This window comes from Mixophyes fleayi, chromosome 9, assembly GCF_038048845.1.
Source record: "Mixophyes fleayi isolate aMixFle1 chromosome 9, aMixFle1.hap1, whole genome shotgun sequence".
NCBI lineage: Eukaryota > Metazoa > Chordata > Amphibia > Anura > Limnodynastidae > Mixophyes > Mixophyes fleayi.
In genome coordinates, this window is record NC_134410.1 from 122,368,759 (window position 1) to 122,392,567 (window position 23,809).

At 44.2% G+C, this 23,809-nt stretch overlaps 1 protein-coding gene across 4 annotated transcripts; it reads right to left on the reverse strand.

The window, feature by feature from the left end:
• Positions 1-23,685, reverse strand: FKBP15 (FKBP prolyl isomerase family member 15). Of its 4 annotated transcripts, XM_075185434.1 has the most exons (31): positions 23,527-23,684; positions 20,071-20,180; positions 19,811-19,892; positions 18,830-18,899; positions 18,559-18,633; positions 16,476-16,574; positions 16,043-16,192; positions 15,372-15,440; positions 14,887-15,030; positions 14,204-14,331; positions 13,934-13,982; positions 13,562-13,681; positions 12,231-12,336; positions 11,921-12,030; positions 11,230-11,341; positions 10,378-10,487; positions 10,175-10,288; positions 9,206-9,300; positions 8,726-8,828; positions 8,337-8,369; positions 7,826-7,997; positions 7,595-7,731; positions 6,882-7,028; positions 5,519-5,602; positions 4,948-5,049; positions 4,504-4,557; positions 4,315-4,416; positions 3,371-3,478; positions 1,991-2,757; positions 1,164-1,248; positions 1-586 (listed from the first exon to the last, which is right to left on the reverse strand). In XM_075185434.1, the coding sequence occupies exons 1-31, from the start codon at positions 23,574-23,576 to the stop codon at positions 509-511; spliced, it is 3,765 nt and encodes a 1,254-aa protein (XP_075041535.1). In that variant the 5' UTR covers positions 23,577-23,684; the 3' UTR covers positions 1-508. The 4 variants fall into 4 exon arrangements, with proteins under 4 accessions (XP_075041535.1, XP_075041538.1, XP_075041537.1 ...); XM_075185437.1 differs by lacking the exon at positions 1,164-1,248 and having other exon boundaries at positions 23,527-23,685; XM_075185436.1 differs by lacking the exon at positions 4,504-4,557.
• Between the last annotated feature and the right edge of the window lie 124 nt (positions 23,686-23,809).

Below are 23,809 nucleotides of genomic sequence, written 5' to 3' on the forward strand. Positions count from 1 at the left end.
TCAGTGGCAGCAACAGGAAACATGAGAGTTGTTTGTTTTAATTCAATATAATGTACTTCTTGCTCCTACAAAGTATTTAAAAAACCCCCAAAGGAATTAGTTTCCTAATATAGATGTCGTCAGAAACATTAATTGCAACAATGGACTGACATAGAGATCTGGTGATCCACACCATACAGCGTGGAGGTCATTATTCCCAAAAACCTATGGGTCACGTCCTGCTTCCTGCAGTGCATTGTGGGTCCTTCCGCTAAAGGCGGCTGTGTGGTTATAGCTTCCACTCTGCAGCTGATAGAAACGTCAGGATTATACAGAACTTACTGCCGTTCAAAGGAAACAAAATGGCAGCAGACAGTTTTCTTGGCTCCAACATCAGCTGGAGACGCAAACGTGGACGTAGAAATAATTCTTCAATGCACCGTGGTCCAGTTGTCTGGTGACCGTGAGGGGGTCGAGGCTGTGCAGTCAATTTTTAAGGCTCATCTCCAAAACCCAGGGTCTGTGGCAGTTACCCCAACCAGTCCAGGTCGTCGTCATCGTTTTCATCTCCAAACAGAGGGGCCGGCGGGGGTCGCCCCTTCAGGCACTAAAGATGGAGGAGGGGGGACAGTGAGTAATCGTTACTGGTCATGGAAATTTAAAAATTGGTCCCAGTTACAGTAATTGCATCTCACAAAAGGAAAGGGACATGAGGAGACCACTTAAAAAAAAAAAAAAGCTAATAAATATCTGGAACGAAGGGACGCATCATAGGTAGTTTTAGAGGGTCTATTAAATTAAAACTATAAACATTAACCTACGCAATACACATGGTGGTGGCAGCCATTTTGTGTGGTGATTCAATAGTCTAATGCTGCCTTTATAGTCAGTAGGAGCTACAGACGACATCACCGTGACAGAAACTGTAGATGACGACACCCCCACCCCCTTTCCATATTGGTTCAGTCCACAAAATGGCTGCCTCCACTATGCAACAGGAAAACTTTAACAATTCTCATTGTACCGACATAGTACCAGCTGGGGCAGGATAGATAATTTTCTTGTCATCTAAGAGCAATCTCACAGTGTACTGAGAAGACCAATCCCTTATAGTCTCGCAGCAGGGTGTTATATGGGGAGGGGGGGGGGGGGGGGGGAATAAACAAAACTAAAATAAAACTTGCCACGTCCTCCTCATCCTCTTCTTCATGTTTTGGCTTTATCGCAGGAGGAACTTTAAACAAATCCTCTTCGTCAGGTTCGTCCAGGCTGAAAGCAGAACGACAGACGTCCATTGAGCGGGCAGACACCATTTTCCTGCTACAACACCTGAGGTCTGTACTAATGACCCACGAACTTACTGGTCCACAGTCCTCACTATTTACAGCTGGGCAAAAACGCAAATCTATGGCCAACATCCTCTTTTGTTACGTTTGTGTAAATGCCCTTTGTTTTTATGGGAAAGTAAATGGTCACCTGTGGGAGTGACAACTACGGAGATTATAAAGTGTTTGCAGAAATTACGCACTATAAATGCATAGTGAGAATTCTATACCGCAGCCTTAGGAAACCAAATAAATAAATTAAATTATATATTCCATAAGGCCAACTTTCATTATCTTTTCAATGTGGAATCCTCGTCTCATGTTTTTTGACTATGAAGAACAATATATATAAATAAATTATGATGATGAACGGACCTTTAAGAACTTTCCAGACGGACGTTTAAGAACTTTTGTGGAACATTATAAAGAGGGACTTACTGAATATATAATTGTTCATGCAATTGATGACCGTACAATCCATATAAGATGTGTTTTAGCACCTACATTATATACAGTGGTCTATGAGATGCTTCAGAGAAGAGTCACAGGCAGGGTGAACCCACCAATTTTACTAATATACCCAATTCTGACCTGTGTGGTTATGTGCGGTATATCGGATACAATTGCTGCAAATAAAGAACTATAGAGATCCTCATATTCTCTATGGACCGAGGTCCTCTGCTAACCTGAAGTCACTTGTCTTCTCCTTGTCAGATTTGACCGGACTGTTCTTCTGTGCTGTATGGATTCCTGATGAGCGGAGGGGCAACGTCTCTTTCTTTAGAGAAAGAGGGCTGCTACATTCATCGTCGCTTCCCAACGGCGGTGGTTTTACTGGACTTCCGTCCTCTAAATCATTTGCCTCCGACAAGGCGGTGGATGCTTTAGACACAAGCGGGTCTTCCTGCAGGGCATGGTCTTCATGAGCTGTTCCACCATTCTGAGACGCTTCGTCAGCTAATGGCCGAGATTCCCTACTCACAGTTGTCCCGCAGTCGTCTAGAGAACGTTTCTCCTCTACAGATTCTCCTGCGGCCTCCTCCACGTACGTGCTGGACTCCGGCATATCGCTAGAGATCATGTGTACAAGGGCTGACGGGCTGTCAAAGTCCTCCTGGATGACCTTCACGTGTAGGACTTCTTCTATCTCATCCGGCTTTTTGGATGCGGGTCCCGTCCCTTGATTTCCCGACTGGTTTTCCGTTTCTGCTTCCCCTTCATTCTTCTCCTTATCGGACGTCTCCTCCACAGCAGAATTAACAGCTTCCTCTTTTTGTTCATGGTCTACAGAGTTGGCTTTGTGTCGGCCGGGATTTGCCGATTCAGACTTGTGTACGAGCTGGACAGGAACTTCTGCTTCTTTATCTCCGTCCTCCTCCTCCTCCCCCTCGTCACTGCTGCTTCCCGCAGGCTCATCTTCCGGGGGCTTGTTCAGTAGCTGTAGTGTAGTAGCCTGAGAGGAGACAGCACCAAATACTTAAAAATAAGATTCAAAACGGCCTCAACCTCCTGTGAAAGGACTTGTTCAAAGGAAACTGTAGCAAACACACAGTGGAGGCAGCCAGAGTGTAAGCTGAAGAGGTACTCATGAGACCGCAGCCTATCCATTCACAAGGAGCCAGTGACATCACTGAGAATGCAGCCTATCCCCTCACTAGGAACCAGTGCCTCATGAATATCTGGCTATGAAGAACCTCAATGGAGGACACTGGTTCCCAGTAAATTGATGAGCTGATTTTCCCTATATACTGGATTTACTGCAAAATATCTGCCTCCATTAAGTGTAGATGACAGTTACCTGTTTCTCCACACCTAATACCACCACAAACAATGGTACTAAAAAGCTCTGCCCTGATTGGCTGGCACACTTAGCCAATAGGATTAACTGAAACTTGACTGGATCCAGAAATATTTAGAAACCTAATTTATACCAGCTGGTTCAGTGGCCCGGATACAACACCACGGAGGAGAGAAGCTGTATACATAGAATTAGAATTTATTATCTTTGACACCGAGCCACAGACAGGCGTCTAACATTAAACCTGGAGATAAATGCTGCTAATTACCTTTATTGTGCTCATGATGGTTCCCAGCACCGCTCGTCCGCTGTACGACTCCTCCAGGTCAAACTCCTTCCTGAGGGTCTGGAACACCCCGTTCATGATCTTCTTTACCTGGGAGGGGGGAGACGTACATATTACAGTGGACGTGTCTTATACACAGTGCACGTTTTGTATGCTGAACAAATGTACACAAGAAGGCAGACAGTAAATGATCTAGGAGGCGGGGCCTCACAGGTCTAAGGCGGGGCCTCACAGAACGACGTCTAAACTGTGTACAGGTAGCTGGTACATTTTAAGTGATTTTTAACGACAAGTCTTTTCCAAGTTTGTGCAAACTTAGGGAGCCCTTATAAGCTGTTGTGTGGCCCCAAGCCTTACAAAGAACAACGAAGCATCATCAATGAATATAGCCCGTGGTAAACTAATTCTAACATATGTCCTATATATTGTAGGACATGGGTCACTGGCCGACAATCTGAGCCCAGAAATCTTGATGCTTTAGTGAGACCTTCCTGTACAATCTAGGACTAAATTCAGGTTATGAAGAAATATAAATGAAATAGAAAATACAGATGGTGCAGGGCTATACCTGAAGATAAGGACACTATGACGTGTAAAGGGGTGTGTGAGCAGCCATGCAGGATGGTGGTAGGTGTGGCCATGTTAAATAGTGGGTGTGGTTTATGCAAGAGTGAGGCTAATATAATATGTAGCATTTATAAACAGTGTTGTCACAGATCCCAGTATACAGACTTAATACAGGACTTAGAGAAGTGGCGCTATACATCTGTCAATAGAGAGAATATAAACCAGGAACGGCGAGTTCCTGCATCTTACTTTGGAGGTTGACCTGGAATACACCCCGGCAACCAAAATACACATTACAGGGCCTGCACTGGCACGATTACACCACTAGGCGTCACCCCTCTATCCCACGAGAACCTCACCTCCTCTGCGAGGTCTGTGGCCGGACCCCCGTCCTCCTCCTTCACACGAGCTTCTCTGAGCTGCTCTACCAGAGAAGCGACCTGCGCCTGAAGCTGTGCGCACTGGAAGGGGACACAGAACAGGGAAACCAATTAAGATAATAATCACAAACACCAGCTGCGGTCAGTGAGAGTTGTCGGAGGACTCACTTTCTGTCTGAGAGGCTGGAGCTGAGCGGCCTCCGCCTGGAGTTCAGCGACTTTCTGCTCATCGCGATAACACGGGATGTGCAAACAGGGTTGTGGAATTATTATTTTTTTTTCAAAGAAACAAAACACAGAAAATATAGATTTAATGATGTGCACCCGTCAGTGATTATACCGGTACTCTCACATTGCTTTCACATAACAATATAAAGATTGAAACATGGATTTAACCCAAGACACTTCATTTGCAATAGAGGAAAATGAGGTACGGACACAAAAATTACATTTAAAATGGGACTTATTGAATAACCTGGTGAAAAATGCTGGAACCCACGGCAACCAATCAGAGCTTAGTTTTCATTTCTGAACAGTGCTTGTTAACATAACAGCTGCAATCTAACTGGTTGCCATGAGTTACGGAACACTGTGTAACATTGTATCACTCACCTCCTCTGTCTGGTCCTTTTCAACATCTCTCTCCTTCTCTCTGGCACGGACCTCTCGCAGTTGCTGAGTGAGAGACGCGATCTGACCCTGAAGCTGGGCGCACTGGGGAAGGGGACAAAATTAGAAAATAAAAGGGATTCTCCACCGTGTAGTGTGACCTCCTGGCTCTCCAAACTTTGTTTATGGACATTAATTTTAGTTCAGTATCCTCCGCTTCCACCAAAGAGTCATTACTGCTGGAAATACGGGTTTGGGGGCAGTTAGAGCGACACCTACAGGCAGGTGAAACAAGGACCTGTAAAAGGGTTTCAGTAAAGGAAGCAGAAATCAATCTTAAATGAAAGTGGACGACCACGTCAAATGAAATGAACACGTTTATTTTTGCCTTAAATCATGAAAAATTGAAGATAAAATAAAATATATTCTGACTGAACTTGAATGAAAGGGGAACTAGCAGAGGAAATGTAGGGGTATAATTCTGGAGAAGCGGTAATCACACGGAGGTAGACTAATCATATTCCCCGCTCACTTCTCCCATTGTTCTGAGAATATATCCCGTCGGAGGAATTACCTTCTCCTTAAGCGCCGGCAGCTGCGCAGCCTGACCCTGGAGCTCAGACATCTGCTGTTCATCACGGTCCCGGGAGGACGACAGCTTAAAAAGACAAAAATAAAAGCTTTATTAAAAGAATCTAGACGTATCCCATCCAAATATTCGCCTCAGGTTCCCACAAGCACGATTATTCTATGGGCGATAATTCAAGTGGCCGCGGATGTATCCGGGGACAGTCCACAGAGACACATGACATCAGTTTTTAAGTGAATCCCCCCCTCCCCCCCCCCATCCCATTATGAATTTTAATTGCAAGATCAAACCACACACAGATCAATGATTAGCTTCATATCTTAATCATACGCAGAAAAGCATGAATGATAACCGTTCAATCTGCCCACACACATGGCCGTACAGCGGCTTTTATATATACCGCTCAAAGTGTTCAGACTTTGATTCTCAGGTTGCTGAAAAGTCTCAGGATCTCAAGTGACGCACAGTGATAATTGTAAAACGTCATTGTGATCACATTGTGAGAAAATATTGTTGCCCGTGTCAGCGAATTAAGTCTGACTTGCACTAAACTGATAACTGAAGCTGATATTTGACTGGAGATTGTTGGCGACACAGGAAGTGCATCAAGTGTCAGCAAATAGTTTTACTAAACACACGGAGATCTGGTCACACAATCTGCTCATTTCCTACAAAATAGCTGCATGTTACAGAGCACGGCCCCTCTAAACAACAGTACTGTATGGCAAAGTGACGTTTTGGGGGCTACATCCAGCCCTCTCCCGCATCAGTCCCCCAAAACCTTCTAAACATCAACCGTTTTCATAATATAGCAGATTAATTTGGTGTTTTATTGATTTTAATGTGTTTGCACTGCATTCATCTAAAACACAAATGCAGTCTTTAGAAATAGAAGTGTAGCCTAAAATAAGCGTAACAAGAAAGTAAAGAGTAATCTGAATGGGGAAACTGTTTAGCTTCTCCCCCTCCCTCCCCCCGCCTTTGGAATGAATGTGGCCCTCACAAATTTACCCACCCAATTCGACTTTGTATTATTATTATTACGTTAATAATGCCTCTTCTAAAATATCAAAATCGGACTGGGTTTGATAGGGAAACTGATGTAAGCCCACCATCCCAATGTGTGGTCATCAAATATTATAGGAGGACCTGTAATCTGGAGTCAGGTGTTAATGGTTGTCCTCCAAACCCAATTCTTATTCCCCAATTTAAAACCGACTATTAATCCATGAATACCCCAATCTGTCAAGTGACACCCCCATTTCTTTATGTTGTTCCCCTTTTTAACCACCGCAGGAGAGTCCCATGAGAACATGTTGCCTATTAGACAACCTTGACTCCCACTGACCTGCTCCGTGGACGCCTGATCCCGTGTCTTCTTCAGGAGCTGCCTGAGGTTCTCCAGCTCCTCCTGGGAGGTTCTGCGTAACTCTTCCTGCTCCTCCTCAGCCCGCTGCCGCTCCTGCTGGGACTTGCGCTTTCTCTCCGCCAAACTCTGCGCCAAAATATTTGCGTTAACGTAGGAACATGCACACACAGCATAAAGCCGATCACAACACTATATTTTGGTTTTGCCAATTAATCCGCCTCTCAGAACTGTGGTGGCCCCAGGTCCAAGATCTCTACTGTTCTGGATCAACACAACACTGCCAGAGGACACTGCTTCTCCAGATTGAATACACCGGTTAGTGTACACCGGTCAGAGCTGACTTGCCAGAACCATGGGATCTCCGACATGGAACCTCTGTGGTTCTGTCAATTGAGGGAGACTGTAAAAGAAACATTTTGGCCAGATGTCTCTTTTAAACAGGAAGCTGGCCCAAGACAACATGAAACCACCATAGAGAAATTTAGATAATGATGCTCTAATAAAATTAACAAGTAATCTGCATCTATTGACGTTACACAATAGAGGCAGCTATTTTATTAGCTGAACCATAATTTTCATGATAATACAGCCAATCAATTTTCTAGGAAACCGTAACATCAGCGAGAAAACGCAACTTGAATCTTAGGAGGTCCGGTGCCCAAAGAAGAGGACACAGGACGAGGTCAAATCACCTTTTCCAAATTCCCCTTCTCCACCTTTACGTCGGAGATCTCTTCTTCTAGCGCTGCCAGTCTGAGCTCCATGCTACGGCGGCTCTCCTTCTCTGTTTTGGCGCGGGTCTTGGTCTGCTCCGACGTTTCTTTGACCTCTGAAGAACAGAAAAGATAATTGGAGCATTCCGTGTGCCATGTTGGAAGGTTCTAAACCACGCACTCCCTGCCTGGAGTGGAGTGTGCACTCACCTATCAGCTGCACCTGCAGTGAGCTCAGTTCCGCGCGACACCTCTCTGCTTCCTGCTGAGCAGCTCCGAGTTGCGTCTGGAGATCCATCTGCCTCTTCTGATAGGCCGTGACCTCCAGCTGCAGCCGCGACACCTGGCCGGTTGCAGCCGTCAGCTCCTCCGCCACCTTAGCCTGCAAAAGGGAACCGGTAATTGCATGACCAGCTCAGGCACCGACCCAACCAACATGCCTGTATCTACGTCTAATAAAAAGGTAAAAAGAATTTTAAGGCATAACTGTTCTACGTTGGCATCCCTGTTGTCGTGTACTGAAGAGGCTGTGCACACTATTTAATACACTCTCACAGGTGCACAGGGTCAGGGAGGAACACCCTCCTTTTTGTTTTTGCTTATTATTATATGCACTCTGTGCATTATAGCAGTTCTAAATATTTTAGAAAAATGTGTAAAGTTAGTAAAATGAGTAGTGGGGAGAGAGAGCGCATGAGAACGAGACCCTTAATGACCTCACCTGGTACCTGCCCAGATCCATGTGCAAGGCATGCTGGGAAAGAGAAAGCAGCGACAGTGAGAACAGGCCAGCGAATCAGAATGCAAAAGGAGAGACAAAAGACTCGTAACTCTGTTATTCGTCATGGGGGCTCACTAATGGGTGCCAATAACGAATGTATTCTATCTGAGGTTAGACATTGCACTGATCTCCACATACCAGGCCCAGCTCATGGCTGCGTAATCCACCAATGATCATTTCACAAGCACAGAGCAAGAGGCCATGACATCACGCGGAGATTAACCAACGGGAGAAGAGATTGCACAACAAGCCAACCGTCTTCTCCCAGAGTGGAGCCAACCATTACCATAGTAAGTCAGAAAGCATTATAGCGGACAAGGCTAACATACCTTCTCCTGCATGGCGTGTAGCATCCGCGCTTGCGTGTTGTCGGTTGAGGCCTTCAGAGAGTCGTTCCTCTGCTCCATTAACATGTTACTCTGTTCCACATACCTGCCCGTAGATGGACATATTACACACTATGACATGGTAGCAATGAGCAATCCTCAATAGACAGAGACTTCCCATGTCATTTTATGTCGCGGTAGGGAATAAATGTTTGTAAAAGTCAATAAAACAATTTAAAGGGGAACTCCACCTTCACATTAGGTCATGTCTGTTGGCCTCAGACATGGCAACAGTTCTGCTCTGAAGATACAACTGTATCCAACACACAGACCTGAGCTTACAGGTCATATCCAAGAGCAACAAAAGTAAAAAAAAAATCAGCCTGAACTATAACTCGGAAGTTGGAGTTACCCTTTAAGTTATTTTCAGTAAAAGTTTTTATTCTGTAGACACTAGGGGGCGCTGAACCGTGCCCGTTCTACCTCTGGTTGCGGGTAATAAGTTCCCCGATCTTCCCGTTCTGCTCCTCTATCCGGCTGCTCTTGTCCAGCACTTCCTGCTTCAGACGCTCGTTTTCCTGACACGATAAAAGATTTACGTTATTGGCTTTTAATGAAAACCGTCTAATTGCTATCAAAGGCTGTTAATGGGATTCCCTTGTGAAATGTTAACTTTAAACTATATTATAGAGTGCATTAAATACACGGTTTTAGTCTTTAATAAAAGTAAGGGATTAAAAGGAGATGATTGCATCTGTCTCAAGATATGTGCTGAAGTTTGGTTGCAGGTCTCTGGAGATATTCCAGGTATTGACATTTGAACAATGTTTATAAAGTTTTTGGGGGCCAGGAACCCAAGTACATGGCTCCTAGCCCCATAACTGCATCCCACAAAGCCCAAGACACACTTATTGAATGGAGGTTGTAAGTTTTCATCTAAAAAGACCCCAGAGCAATACCTGGCTCTCTCGGGGGTTATATGATTTGGGGGGGGGGGGGGGGGGGGGTGTTCTGGTTAACAAACACACTGCTATGCCGCCTGGGGACTGTTTGCCCTGACCCCATCCCACTTCTAACACCATTTGGTTTTATTATTTCAGCATATAAAAGTTCATTGTTACTACTGGATGACTAATGTGTTATGTGCAGCTTATTGCAAAAATTATTACACACAGTTCAGTTATATTACTGGAAGCGATCCACTAGAACTGCATTTTCAAGATGTGAAGAGAAATCTGCTACAGATACTCACAGAAGCTCTTACAAACATTTGTTGCTTTTTACATAAATTTAAGGATTGAATAATTAATTAGATACTATATATTTTTTTTATATTTGCATCAATTTTATTTAAGAAAAATCAACACCTGTTTACAAACTTTATTAAATTAGCAACTAACGTTCTGTGTTGGAAACAACACCAGATGGACATTATTTATTTAATCGCCTCACCTGAACGATGCGCTGGATATTATTCATGATCATGGCGCTCTCCATGGTGATGGATGAGATCCCGGGGAGCAGGTGAGAAGCCCCAGCCGCGTGCTCCTTCGGCAAATTGTCCACCTGCCCAAACAGACGACATGAGAAGACGTGAGAGACCAAAGGGGGAGGGAAAAGGAAGAGACGGATGGGGAAACGCCGGAACGCCATACCTTAGTGGCCAGGATGTCGATCTTGTCGATGACTTTGCTGATGGCCATGCGGATCTCAGTGCTGTGCTGCCGGGCCTCCGTCATCAGGAACGAGGTGACATCACCTGAGGCTTAAATACAACACATACAAATACCATATGTAAGTCATGTATCATCATCATTTATTTATATAGCGCCACTAATTCCGCAGCGCTGTACAAAGAACTCACTCACATCAGATCCTGCACCGTTACAGCTTACAGTCTAAATCCCTAACATACACAGACAGACAGAGACAAAGGTCAATTTAATAGCAGCCAATTAACCTACTAGTATGTTTTTGGAGTGTGGGAGGAAACCGGAGCACCCGGAGGAAACCCACGCAAACACGGGGAGAACATACAAACTCCACACAGATAAGGCCATGGTCGGGAATTGAACTCATGACCCCAGTGCTGTAAGGCAGAAGTGCTAACCACTGAGCCACCGTGCTGCCCACGTATGCAGATTGTTGATCCTACACCTGTATTACAGATAAGTCACCCATATTCAGGAGAACAGACTTCTGAGAAATGCCATTCACATGGCAACTCGACTTACTACTTCACCCATGGAGGATTATGCCATAACAGAATTTCTACCTACAGACAGACTGTTTCTTTCCCGTTAGCGCTCACCAGTGGGTAAAGCACCAACTCAGAGCTGCCGGGTGAATTGTAATTCCTGAAAGTCTGTTGTCCAGAAAACACGGTTTTTTTTTTTTTTTGCATATTATCTGTAAAAGGAAACTCAACAAACCCTTCTCGTAATTTCACTACAGCCATTACCGGCAACAAATTCTATCCATCTATTCAACAACAAAAACCTTTGTACCTTGATAGGAAGCCGTCTGCTGCACAGGAGAGGGGTAGACGTGTGCTACAGGCTGCAGCTGGGTGGCAGCAGTGGGGTTTTGGGGGTAGGTGTACTGGATTCCAGTGTACGGCTGAAAGAGAATTATAAACACTTATTATACACATAGTCTCCAGCAAATATCAGTTTTATGTGCCGAACGCATCTACCTGTCTCTTCCAGTACATGTTCCTATGATACAAATACTCAACCTGCATTAGAGCTGCAAGAGATTGCAAGCTCTTAGGGCCACAGATTTCAGTCGGTAATAAAATACATGTCATGCAGGAATTTGTACAAGATTTGCAGGACGGATAATTTATTGTAGGTCGGGGGTGGGGTCGACTCCAGCGGGTAAATGTATTACGATCTGTCTTCGGCAACTCAACGATATTCTGCGAGTCTGCCATCAGAGTCGCCCAATATCGGAAGCATGATACATTTCCCCCCAGGGCTCTATCTGTCATAAGCAATTGTTGTGTATTTGTAGCAATTTAGGAGAAAGTTCTTCCCTGAGGCTCTGTGTAGAGGACCAGAGTGATCTGCAGACATTGAGATCTGCCACTAGGGTGTCGTACATGCCCTTATAGTAAATACTACACCATTATAGTACACGGCATCTATATTTGTTACATTTTAAGACCCAAAGAGACGTCAAATTATCTGTATTCACCTGGAAACCAGACGGTGACCCTAACGAATGGGCTTGGGAGGGGATGGACCCCACAGGTAACAGGGCGGTCGATGGGGTAAGAAGCCCAGGCACTAGCTGCTGTTGAGGGACTGTAAAGGACACAAAAAAAATTAAATAAAGACATGACACTGAGGAATTCCACCTGATATTGTAACAAACCTCAACATTCTTACTTTCAAAATGATCTGGATCAGTAACAGGTGCGCACACACATTACCTGCAGTTAGAAAGCAAAGCGGAGTATGCTGCCGATATATAAATAAATGATGATTATTATATTAATAATTACCTGGAGCAGGTATATGAGCTGTGACAGGGGTATGGCTGATTTGTGGGGAGGGCCGAACAGGTAGAGGAGCAGCGGGATGTGGAGACGTCCGCTGGGTATTCGGGTCCTACAGCAAGAACAATAATATTTTACTGCAAAAAGAGAATTCTCCGCTATAAGTGCAGGAATCAATTATTGATTTTGAGCCCCTGTTGTATTTATTTACACGGCATCGGGTGGGCGAAGCCAGAACAACCACCGCGGTCTAACGACGACTCCTGCGCGACAACGTGTAGGAAAGCGCAAGGTCTTTATATCACCAGATGCCTGTTTATCCGCCACTTATAATCTCCTCTTTGTCAGACTGAACGTTACTCTTATTTGGAGAACTCAGCAATATCTCACAGACTGGGTGCGATGCCTCTGTTCTAGCTTGTAGTTTATTAAATGGCAGCACAAGTTTCACACTTATAACCACATGGACCAGGGCGGGGGTTGTATAGCTGCTACTATAGCCCCGCAAGGCTTAAAAATTTAGCCAAATTAATGCTAATCCCTGAATATGGGGTGTGGTGGAGACACGGGATTAAGTATCTTGGCCAATTAATTCAGGACAGGATTTTTAATGCATTCCAGGATCCGAAAGAGGAGTTTGATCTACCCAACATCTCAGACATGACTTTTCCTGGTGGACGTCCGTATTAAACAGTTTGTCTTCTACTCTGCATAGGCAACATCAGGCTGCCAGAGTTAGCGAAGGGAGTTACTGACCAACAGCTCTTATCCTACGCTGTAGTGCTGTCCGCTCTAAACGCTTGGCCGGCTGATCGGGTGTCAATGCCCCTCCCACGTGAACTCCCCATTCCTACAAATGAGAAGCTCAGACGGACATCGACACCTGTATCAAACATGTCGCGTGATACCGCGAGAGACAAGACCCCACATTACAAGGATACTATATATGAACGCAATGCCTAGCCAACACTACAAGGTTTGGGAGGCTAAACCAGTCACCCTTCTTTTTAATAACCCATCTCTAATTGAAGTATTCTAATGGGAATTAGCACAGAAACTGTAGGACAGAAAGGTACCCTGGGATTTCACACTCTCACCCACCCACAGAGGCAAGTTCCCAATAGGTTAAACCATGTGCAGGATCTGACCCCGTCAGTAGACTCCAAAATATAATCCGCCATTAGATTTTTATTTATTTCGTCTTAACCAAGATCATACCACAATATGACCCGTACAAGCGCTAGGTTATGTTAGCCACACCCACTAGATTATCAAAGCCAACATTGGCCAATTGGACGGGACCGTCCACGGTAGGCTCATTAACAAAGCCACCTCACCTCGATTTCTGAGTCACTGGAATCCGGCTGCGGCGTGGAGCTTCCAGACAGGAACGGCAGCATTGGTTGCCCCATCCTGGCCATTCTGTGGATCAGTTTGGCTTTGGCCATATCGGGATTCTGAGGAACGAGAAAACTCAGCCATCAAGAAATATCCACAATGTGCCAACACGTTCATAGACAGACTCAATTTTAATCAAATTAAGCCAAAATACTCATAAATTAAGGGTTAGGGGGGGGGGCGGAAACTTTCCTTCTCACCCAAGGCGCTAAAATTTTAAGTTATGGCTCCAACGGTACACAGACATCACAAAGAACTCAGATAAGCTTATTACAGCAGCGACAAGGTAAGTGTAGACCTGACCCACTTACTGCTAGCTGCTCGCTGATGGAGTTAGACTTGGCCCGGACAGCCGGCTCTCTGGAGAAGGGAAGAATTACCAGAAATCAGTTGTGATCAAGCAGGCACTGATCATCTATTACTGTAAATAAATGTGCATATTATAACCCAATACGTTATAAGTCTGCAGTCAGTAACAGTGACTGCCCCTAGTGGTGTGGAGGAGACATTACACCCCGCATACTGGATCAATCCATGGGACATGCAGAATGGTCTCCGAACAGGCAGGTTGTAGGACCTACCCAGGTTTGGGTGGCACAGATGTTGGTGGTTGAAGCAGGGTCTCAGGGGGGATACTGTCTGTGATGGACACCGGGGAATCACGGGAGCCGGTGCTCTGTCTATCAGTTCCCAGATCCTTCTGTTTCATCTGCAAAGAGGAGAACATGAAACTTTATTTTCCATAAACTCAAGACTGCCCTCCACTGGATGAGAAGTAGTATTACAATATAAAGTCCAAAACTCTCTCCAACAGCGATATAAACATTTAAAGTCTACATTTTACCTATTCAGGTAGACATTTTTACGTCCTCAATCAACATAAAAGAGGAAGGGGGTCAGATCACTAGGAATGAGTGACGCTACTGAGGCATGAGGCACCAACATTCATGACAGAGCAGGCTGACAAATCAATAGGAACTAGTAAGGGCAGTGAGGCACGAGGCACTTAGTGACCAACATTACTGAAAATGCAGACCATCAATTAACTGGTAAATAGAAACATCACTGAGGCGTGAGGTAGAATAAGTAGAATAGTAGTTCAAACTACAAAATGGCTGCCTCCACTGTGACACTTCAAACAACAGAAGCATGTGGGGCAATGATAGGTAAAAAAAAAAAAAAGTAGTAAATAGTTACAAATTAGAAAACAAAAGCATTTATAAATAAAAACAGTACAATAACCAAGGCAGGCGCAGTCACTCACCCGTTTCACCTCCACCTCGAAGATCAGGGTGGCGTTAGACGGAATCCGCCCGGAAAATCCCTGAGAACCGTAACCAAGAGCCGGCGGAATGGCCAGAAGTCTCTTCCCACCTTTCTTCATCCCCAACATTCCATCCTCCCAGCCCTGGCCAAAGAGAGGAGAAGAGGGAGAGCCGAGGGGAGGGCGCGAGATAGGTATAATAAAACTTTATGAAAATCAGTGTTCAAAATTTGTGGCCATTTACAATGCAAAGAAGTAATACAAGCAATAGCACTCACAGAATTACAATTGGGGAAAATATTAAATTCTAAGCAAAACAATACAGAGGAAGCAAGAGGTCACAAACAGCTTAATAAATTCTAAGCCAATAAAGTCTGTGAAACACAAATGGTCTTTCTAGGAGAACTCTGTTCATAGTAACTATTATATGACATCAGTAGATTGCTCTATTTCAAATACAAGATACATGATGAACGTTATTTTACCTTAATGACTTTCCCGGAGCCCAGTTTCAGGCGCAGGAATTTGTCCTTCTGCAAGTTGGAGTCGAAGATCTGAAAAGAAATACGACGGAAAAGCAGAAAATTTCAGAGTAAATGTGGAAATGTGAGTTACAGAAACACAGGGTTCAAATGTTGGAGGAATTGGATTTTTCTCTACTTGTCTTTAAATCGTTTTCTCCGATGCAGCAGGGGACACAGACAAGGAGATATGTTCCGCTCCTTGTAGGCGGGGCTTTTAAACTCCTCCCCTGCTTAAGAACCCTCCTGCTCCCCCCCAGTTTATTGCTACAAGAGACCCAATATCCCTTTGTGGGACAGTCTGTGTGCCCCTTCAGCACTGAGAAGCACTGTACAACAGTAAGTACAACAAATCCTCCCCTTTATATCAGTTTAATAATATAACAGATCTTATGTTGTTTCCTGCACCCATGTATTTTATGGAGTGCTTAAAATTATTACTGAGAGATAAGCGCTATATACATAAATGTAATTATTACTATTAATGTAGTTGGCACCCAGGATTGGATATTGCAGTCCTCCTAGAGTTTATCCCCAGATCCTTGCGATACCCCAATAAGCGAGTTCGGATGGAAGAAGGGAAAGGTCTTCTGAGCTATTAGTCATTGAAAACTGTCTTATTATTACTTGTGTACCTGTCCAATTCCTTGGTTCTGAAATAACCATCCCGTGTACGCAACTTCCAACAAGTCCCCGACGTCCGCTGCCGGCCCATCCCCAGGTGTCAGATCTTGGGAGACCACGGCGTCCAGGGAGGGGGCGCAGTTACATTTGGCGATGCACACCTGTCGGGAGAACGACACGCTGAGGCCTCTTAGATGCAGATAAAAGGTCATTCAATTATATAATGCACCAATATACCAATATCTAATAGAGATAACACGTACTGCTTTATCAGACTCATTTCTTTATGCTAATTATATTTTCCATTTAATTACTTTTAGAATTAGACTGAAAAAAAATAAATATGACAGTTGGCGCCCTATGGTTTAAATACAGCGCTTTAGAAGCAGATTCTATACAGTACTAAGGTGTCACTGGGGTCCAGTCGTGAGTGGAGGACAATACCTGTTTACTGAAGTCCACGGCTGCGGCTTCCGACTCGAACATAACAGACCAGCTCTGCCTCTGGTCATCGTAGAAGGCGGCGTAGTTATTAAGCTGGACCTGTAGATGTCAGAAGACACAAGGACCCCACTATCAATTCGCACCCCTCAAACGGACAATATAAGTCACCACCCACTTCTAGAATATGAGGATTCAATCCCTAGGACAAGGATTTGTCCCTGGACAAAATCTAGACTATATCCCCCTCTTCCCAGGCTCCAAATTTACTCATACTGGTGATAATGATCATCGGTACACAGTATAAATAGAAGCACTGAGGGAGATACTGCGAAATACCTATAATCCATTGCACAGTAAGAGAAAATGGTTATCTAACTGCAATTCACACTGGGGTAAATAGATTATTAGAATAAATAATTTATTATGAATCATAAAAAATTGGTTTTCTGCTGAAACAGAAAGAAACAAGCAAAATAATTTAAATTATAACTGTGACAGTAAGTGACTAAAAATGATTGGAATCGATTTAATAACCATCTTATGTGCTGTTCGCTTCATTAGAGGATTAGTTCTTCAAGAATAACAAGAGATTAAAGTACAGCCTCTCATTAATATAGACACAGCAAGATCTGATTCTCTCTATTCCTTAATATATGTGCAGCACAGTGGCTCAGTGGTTAACACTTCTCCCTCACAGCACTGGGGTCATGAGTTTGATTCTCGACCATGGCCTGATCCGTGTGTAGTTTGTATGTTCTCCCAATGTTTGCGTGGGTTTCCTCTGGGTGCTCCGGTTTCCTCCCACACTCCAAAAACATACTAGTAGGTTAATTAGCTGCTATTAAATTGACCTTAGTCTCCCTCGGTCTGCGTGTGTGTATGTTAAGGGATTTAGATTGTAAGCTCCTATGGAGCAGGGACTGATGTCAGTGAGTTCTCTGTACACCGCTGCGGAATTAGTGGTGCTGTATAAATAGCTGATGATATGATGCAACAGTATTGGATGACAAAATATTGTGTTGCAATATATCACAGAAATAAAGCATCTTCTTTCAACACAGATGACACATCACAGCAACATGAAGACAATAAAATAAGCCTAAATTAAGTGGAAGGAAATACAAAATTAACACTTTGTAAATAAGAATATTCTAACAAAACATTTGTTAAATAGGAAAGTAACTCGGCCAGACGCCCTTTTAGGAAATATTTTTCTAAAAACGGACTCTCGTGCCGGAAATATATTTGATCACTGTCAATTCTTTGTTGAAGAGCGAAATCATTAACGCGTCCGTTGAAACACACGTATCCGCTGAACAATCTAGTCTATCCTATAAATTGACACGTGCTGTTACTTTTCAGTAGAGTAGAGGTAAATACGCATTACCCCGTTACTTCCGGCTCTTAAATCACCTAACAAGGAAACATTTCAGCACTAAAATCAGATCTTGTCTCATCATCTATTGCAAAGTGTAAACAGACAAGTGGCTCAGCCAGTTTAACCAGCACAATACCCAAATGAAGGGAGAGGGCCATTCGCATCTAGTGACTTCCCGATGCAGTTATCTGCCAGACAGCAAATTAGGAAGATGACGGAAGCAGGAGTCATTGTTAACTTTGTACCGGTTGACCTACATATATTATTCCATAGGACACATGTTTGTGTGCAATAGGCTACACCTGGGGCTGATGTACTGAGAAATTGGGTTTGTACGTTCCTGCTAAAAAAAATTAAATAAAATAAAAATACAAGGTATGACATAAGTCAGGAAATGTCTCATTGTCATAAGCACAATGTCAAGGTTAGTGTGTAGTTTACATAATACATGAAGCAGTGAGGACGTCTCATCGCAGCTAGTTCATGACAACCAGCATTGGCTAACCTGAGACACTCCAGGTGTTGTGAAACTACAAGCCCCAGCATGCTTTGCCAGTAGATAACTAGCTGATAGCTGGCAAAGCATGCTGGGACTTGTAGTTTCACAACACCTGGAGTGTCACAGGTTAGCCTTCACTGGCCTAGAGAATTAGAGTTTAAACTTAGACATAGGACTTGGTAAGCGCTCCGTGAGGCTGTACTTACCGTGAACACGAACCCGCAGTGTATCCTGGCCGCTGTGACTGGCTGCTGCTGGCTGACGTACAGAAGGATCCTGTACTGAATTGCAAAGACACAGAGCAGAGAGGGGGGGGGTCAGCGAGTGAAGCAAAATCACTGGACGCAACGCAGGGGCGATGAATATTGGAATTAATAATCACATATGATGGTTTTGTGCATCACGTCATGTTGTAGAAATATGCTAGACACCGGTGACATAGAGCAACACCGCAGCTCGGGAATGAAGTCCACTCACCTCCTTAGTAGCGTGATTACCCAGAACGGCCGCCCCAAATTTGCCCTGCTTCGCGTACTGCCCGTTCACACTGCACAAAGAACAAGGTGAGAGTTTTCCACACCAGTGAGATATAAATTGACTATTCATGAAATATCATGATCGCCGCAGACGTCACGGTAGCTGATTAAGATTAATTTAACATACAGACATCACCTGCGCAACAAGTGAAAGCGGCCATTTTGCAGGCTGCATTCAATTACTGGCTCGGTTAATCAAATGTCAACAGCAACTCATGGGGCTAGATTTACTAAAATGCAGGTTTGAAAAAGTGGAGGTGTTGCCTATAGCAACCAATCAGATTCTAGTTATCATTTATTTAGTACATTCTGCAAAATGACAGCTAGAATCTGATTGGCTGCTATATGCAACACCTTCACTTTTTCAAACCTACAGTTTAGTAAATCCAGCCCTAAGTGTGAGGGGATAAGAAACCATCATTACTGTGAACAACACACTTGTGACCTTTTGCAGTGTAAAGTAATATTCATGAGAATGCAGAGTAACATTTTACTATTAACCAGTATCTCAGTAATATTCGTTCACGAAGTACCTCAGAGAGGTCACTAGTTCCTAATTCACTGAACTCTCCTTGGCCCAGCCCACAAAATGGCTGCTTCCACGGCGTGCAGTGGACAGATGCTCATGGACATGAGTACCATGTGACATCACGGATACATCCGATTGGCTAGAGACCAGTAACCCTTTCTAGGAGTGGACTGCAGGTCACTGAGATGAGGTTTCAGCAGTAAACCGCGTACAGATAAAGTACTCCATCACTGGGAGTACAAAGGTTGAACCTATTTCTACATGATACAGGAGTTGATACAGGGCTTATATGAACATTTAAATGGCAAATTAATATTGTACGTGGTTTAACTCTCTTACTGCCGACAGTAAATCCCCGGGACTCTAAAAGAAAATGAACTGGACACAACTTACTATTTATAGGCATGAACGGCTGTGGCGAAAAGCACGGAGGGCGCAGGGCCAGCAGCTCCAGGGGGCTTGGGGGATTTAGTACCTGGCAAATGAGTAAAGAAAGGTCAGGACAAACCGGAGATCACTTGGAAACCACACAGCTGCCTCCCATCCTGTCACCCCCCGCCATTTAACACAATTGCTTCAAAGATTCTATTCAGTACCCCTCCCCTAGTTTTCAGGGGTTCACAGCAAGAGTCAGGAGACAGAGATGCTCTCACCGGCTGGCCCGGGTCCTTTCTTCGGCTGTTTGGGGGCCGTGTACTGGAAGGATTCGTTCCCCTGCGCGGAAACCGTCTGGTCCATGCCGAACAGCGAGGCCAGCTTGGCCCTATGCAGGAAATAAACACCATTCATTATACTAGGATTACATGACAAACTTTATTTGTAAGAAGATACGCCGACAGGGTATGCCGACGCGCTTCACTTACACTCACGGGAAACCTGACTGACTACAAACAGGTTTCAAAATACATTTTGCAGGCTACCTTACTGTGTATCAGGATGACGCCATACTAAAAGAATACATTTTTAACTGCATTTAACTTAAACCATTCAGAAGTAATAATGAAATTTAAACAATAGACTAAACAAATTATAGAAACAGCGCCCCCCAGTGGCAGAGTTTGCATGAAATGCAGCAGAATGCTTATTAATGATTAATCATGTACATAACAATATATGTATTTTCAAATATACTTACATGTAAGAAACCATTATTATTATTAACAAATAATACAAAATGTGCTGTAACCGACGGCAACCAATAAGCATGTTCTATGTTTGTCAGACTACTCTAGAAGCTCACTTCTGATTGGTTGCTATGGGTTACAACACATCACTGCTCTATGCACCAGCTTAAGTAATCTCCCTAATGTGCATTAAATCAGAGGTAACAGGTTAGCCAAGATGGCTGGTCTATACGCACGCATACATCGGACATCGCACTGACCCGTGGTTCTCTTGCCACAGATAGTCTGTCCTCCATGGCTGGGACATGCCGCTTGGGGGTTTCTATAAGATATTTTTTTTTTCCTCCTTCAGTTCCCCAATGACACGAAATGGTTACGTAGTGCGACAGGCATGTGTGGTATCTGTCACCTCTCTGCAGAAGTAACTGCAAACCGGCAGAACGCTGGAGAGCTAACTCCCATCTCCTTCCCCAGGCCGAGAGAGAGCAGCGTGTGATGGGATCAGGATGTCTGGGTTACGATCTAAGTTAATTACATTAATACAAATCATCTGACACTGGTTTAAGAACCGCTAACTAGGGGGCTGTCCATCCATCTCCTCAGGCCTGTCCTCTGACTTTCCTTAGATTTTAGACAAACGTGACCTTCACTTCAAAAAGGTCACCTCACAAAATGGCTTCACTATGGAGTGATTGTAGAAAAAGTTCATATATTATATATATATATATATATATATATATATATATATATATATATATATATATATCACATAGCATAGAGTTATAAATTCCCCGCAATGGAAACTGGAGACAATGGATTCAACTTCAGCCACTGTATAAGAATATTAACGCGAAAAATAATTGGTGTGAATGTTTTATTTTCAATGGAGTGGTGCATTATATATAGAAACTCTTTTCAGTAAATTGACTATACAAGTGAATGGGTCATGAGACTTTTTTTTTTTTTTTTTTTAAAACAATTATGTTTGTATAATGGCAGGGATCTTAAGGACCCAATAACTTTATATTGGGACTACTGGTGTGGTAAATTTGCCATTTTTTTGTCCATTAACCAGGTGCCCATAGCCCAGTGGTGCTGGGAAGGGATCGTCTACAGAGCGGGGCTGGTATATTTGTGGGTGGAGGCCTGTGCGCTCGTTTTTGGGCATCCCCCACAGAGGTTTCAGCCCTGCCCTGACTAGGCTGTGTTAATTCCCAGTATGACAGGAGGACCTTATGCTGTAGGTTTCCCTGTTACTGTGTGACTGCTAGTTTACACTTGAGCAGGTGAGCAGGGGAACTCTACACCCAGTACCCCTTGCTTTAGTGGGCAATGGGTGTGCAAAAAACCTACTGCAGAGTCCTCCACTTTTCATACTTCATAGCATCCTGCTAGGTAATATTTCTACCAACTACAGGCCTCAAAGCTGCTCATACTAGGAAAATTAGTTTGCCAAGAGTTCAGATCCCCCAGTGCAAGACTATAAATTAAGCAAAAATAAATGCATCAGACATTTTAATGATGGAGAAGTTTGTGGGCTGTTCCTAACTTCTGCTTTTTACCTCCCTGACTTATTCATGCAACTTCTTACTGGTAATTCGTTCAAATCATGAAAGGTTAACCCCAGAAAGTGTGTCAGTACAGGGACAGAATATGTCCATATAAATACAGGTATACTGTATATATCGTACATGCTCAGTATTGCAAATGCACCAGTCAACAAAAAAAAATCTACTCATGTAATTCACAGGTCTCCCCGATGTAACTAAAATCTTAGTTTTATAGAGACCGTCTCAAAAAACAAAAAAAAGCTGGAACACTTGGATGGTTATGTACCCAAGGGCAGGCCGGGCTGAGGGAACAAAGGGAACCTTGCCCCCCCCCCCCCCCGGCCGATTCCATAGTGGGCTACCTTGAGCTGGGCCATCTGCATTTTTTTCCTTTAAAATGTTCCTAATAGACCATTAAGCCAAGTCTTGCCCCCCAAGATTACACTTTGCCAGCCAGCCGCTGTATGTACCCATCCTCCCATTGGTTGATTGTATTGTCTCCATCAGGGCTGTGCGACAGGGGCAATTGCGATGGGCGAAAAGCTGAAGGGGGGGCACAATTTAGGAATATTTTAGGTTCATTTGGTTGAAATTGAGTGCTAGGGGGGGGCGGTATTAGTCTTTCTCGCCCCAGGCGCTAGAATTCTAAAGCTGGGTACACACTACACTGTTTTCGTCCAATAATCGGCTCAATCAGCCGACATACGACCGCTCGTTCAAAAGTCGGGTCAGTGTGTGCAGTGACACGATGGTGGAAAGTCTGCCCAAATGGACGATTGTCGCCTCATTTTGGTTGGTTGTACCGTTTAATATTTTCGTTCCAATCTCGTTTCCGCTGTGTAGTGTGTATAAACTTCCGACCGATCCACAACAGTGAGTACGAAATTACAGTCATTGCTCACGACAACATGGCTGTAAAAAGTCACTAAAGGGACGTCTGCTCTTCCCTTATCGTCCTTAAACAAGGCTAGTGTGTATGCAGTCCATGGCCCGAGCGATCAGACCATCGATCACATGTAAAATCGCTCGGCATAAAAAGTTGGTGGAAATTTCTGTAGTGTGTACCCAGCTTTAGTTACAGCTCTGGTCTCCATTCTAATTAACCTTAATTTACAAAGCACTGTAACACAAGGCATGAGGATCTTGCTCACCAGAGCTTGCAATCTAAATGGTTCCCCCCTATCATTGAACAGATTTATTATAAATAATGTCCCCTTATCCTCTTGCTGGGACTTGTAGTTCTACAGCAGAAGACAGGTTGTCTATGGTGTTTTGCTTTTTTTTTTTACTGATCTTTATTTGTTTCTTACTGACAGGTAGAAAAACTACACCTCTTACTGACAGAGTGTTCTCTTACTGACAGGTGGTAATGAGGTGACAGTTGCACCCCTGCAGTGTGCGCAGCGCTCTCCCTCCTCTCCCAGGGGCCACTCACCCTCCTGTGGGGGACAGGAAGTCCCCGTCCTCCTCATCTGCCCCGAACATGCCGGCCTAGTACGGTAGGTGCCGGGAGAAACACCCGGTGTCCGCGTCTTCCGGGGCCGCCTGACAATCACGGGGCTGTCAGCTGACCCCCTTGTACCCCACCCCGGCCCTCCTCCTCCTCTTTCCTCCTGCCGTAAAGGAGAAGCCGGCTTCTGACGTAAATCTATCGCAGCCACCGCAACGTGGCGCCCGAGTGCCCTCCTGGAACGCAGGAGGACGGCTGCCGTGCGGGT

Coding starts and splice junctions, on each gene's coding strand:
- FKBP15 (XM_075185434.1), bottom strand. CDS start 23,576: ATGTTCGGGGCAGATGAGGAGGACGGGGACTTCCTGTCCCCCACAGGA. Junction 16,575..18,558: donor ACTGCGGGTTCGTGTTCACG/GTAAGTACAGCC, acceptor TGACATCTACAG/GTCCAGCTTAATAACTACGC. Junction 12,031..12,230: donor AGCTCATATACCTGCTCCAG/GTAATTATTAAT, acceptor TGTCCTTTACAG/TCCCTCAACAGCAGCTAGTG.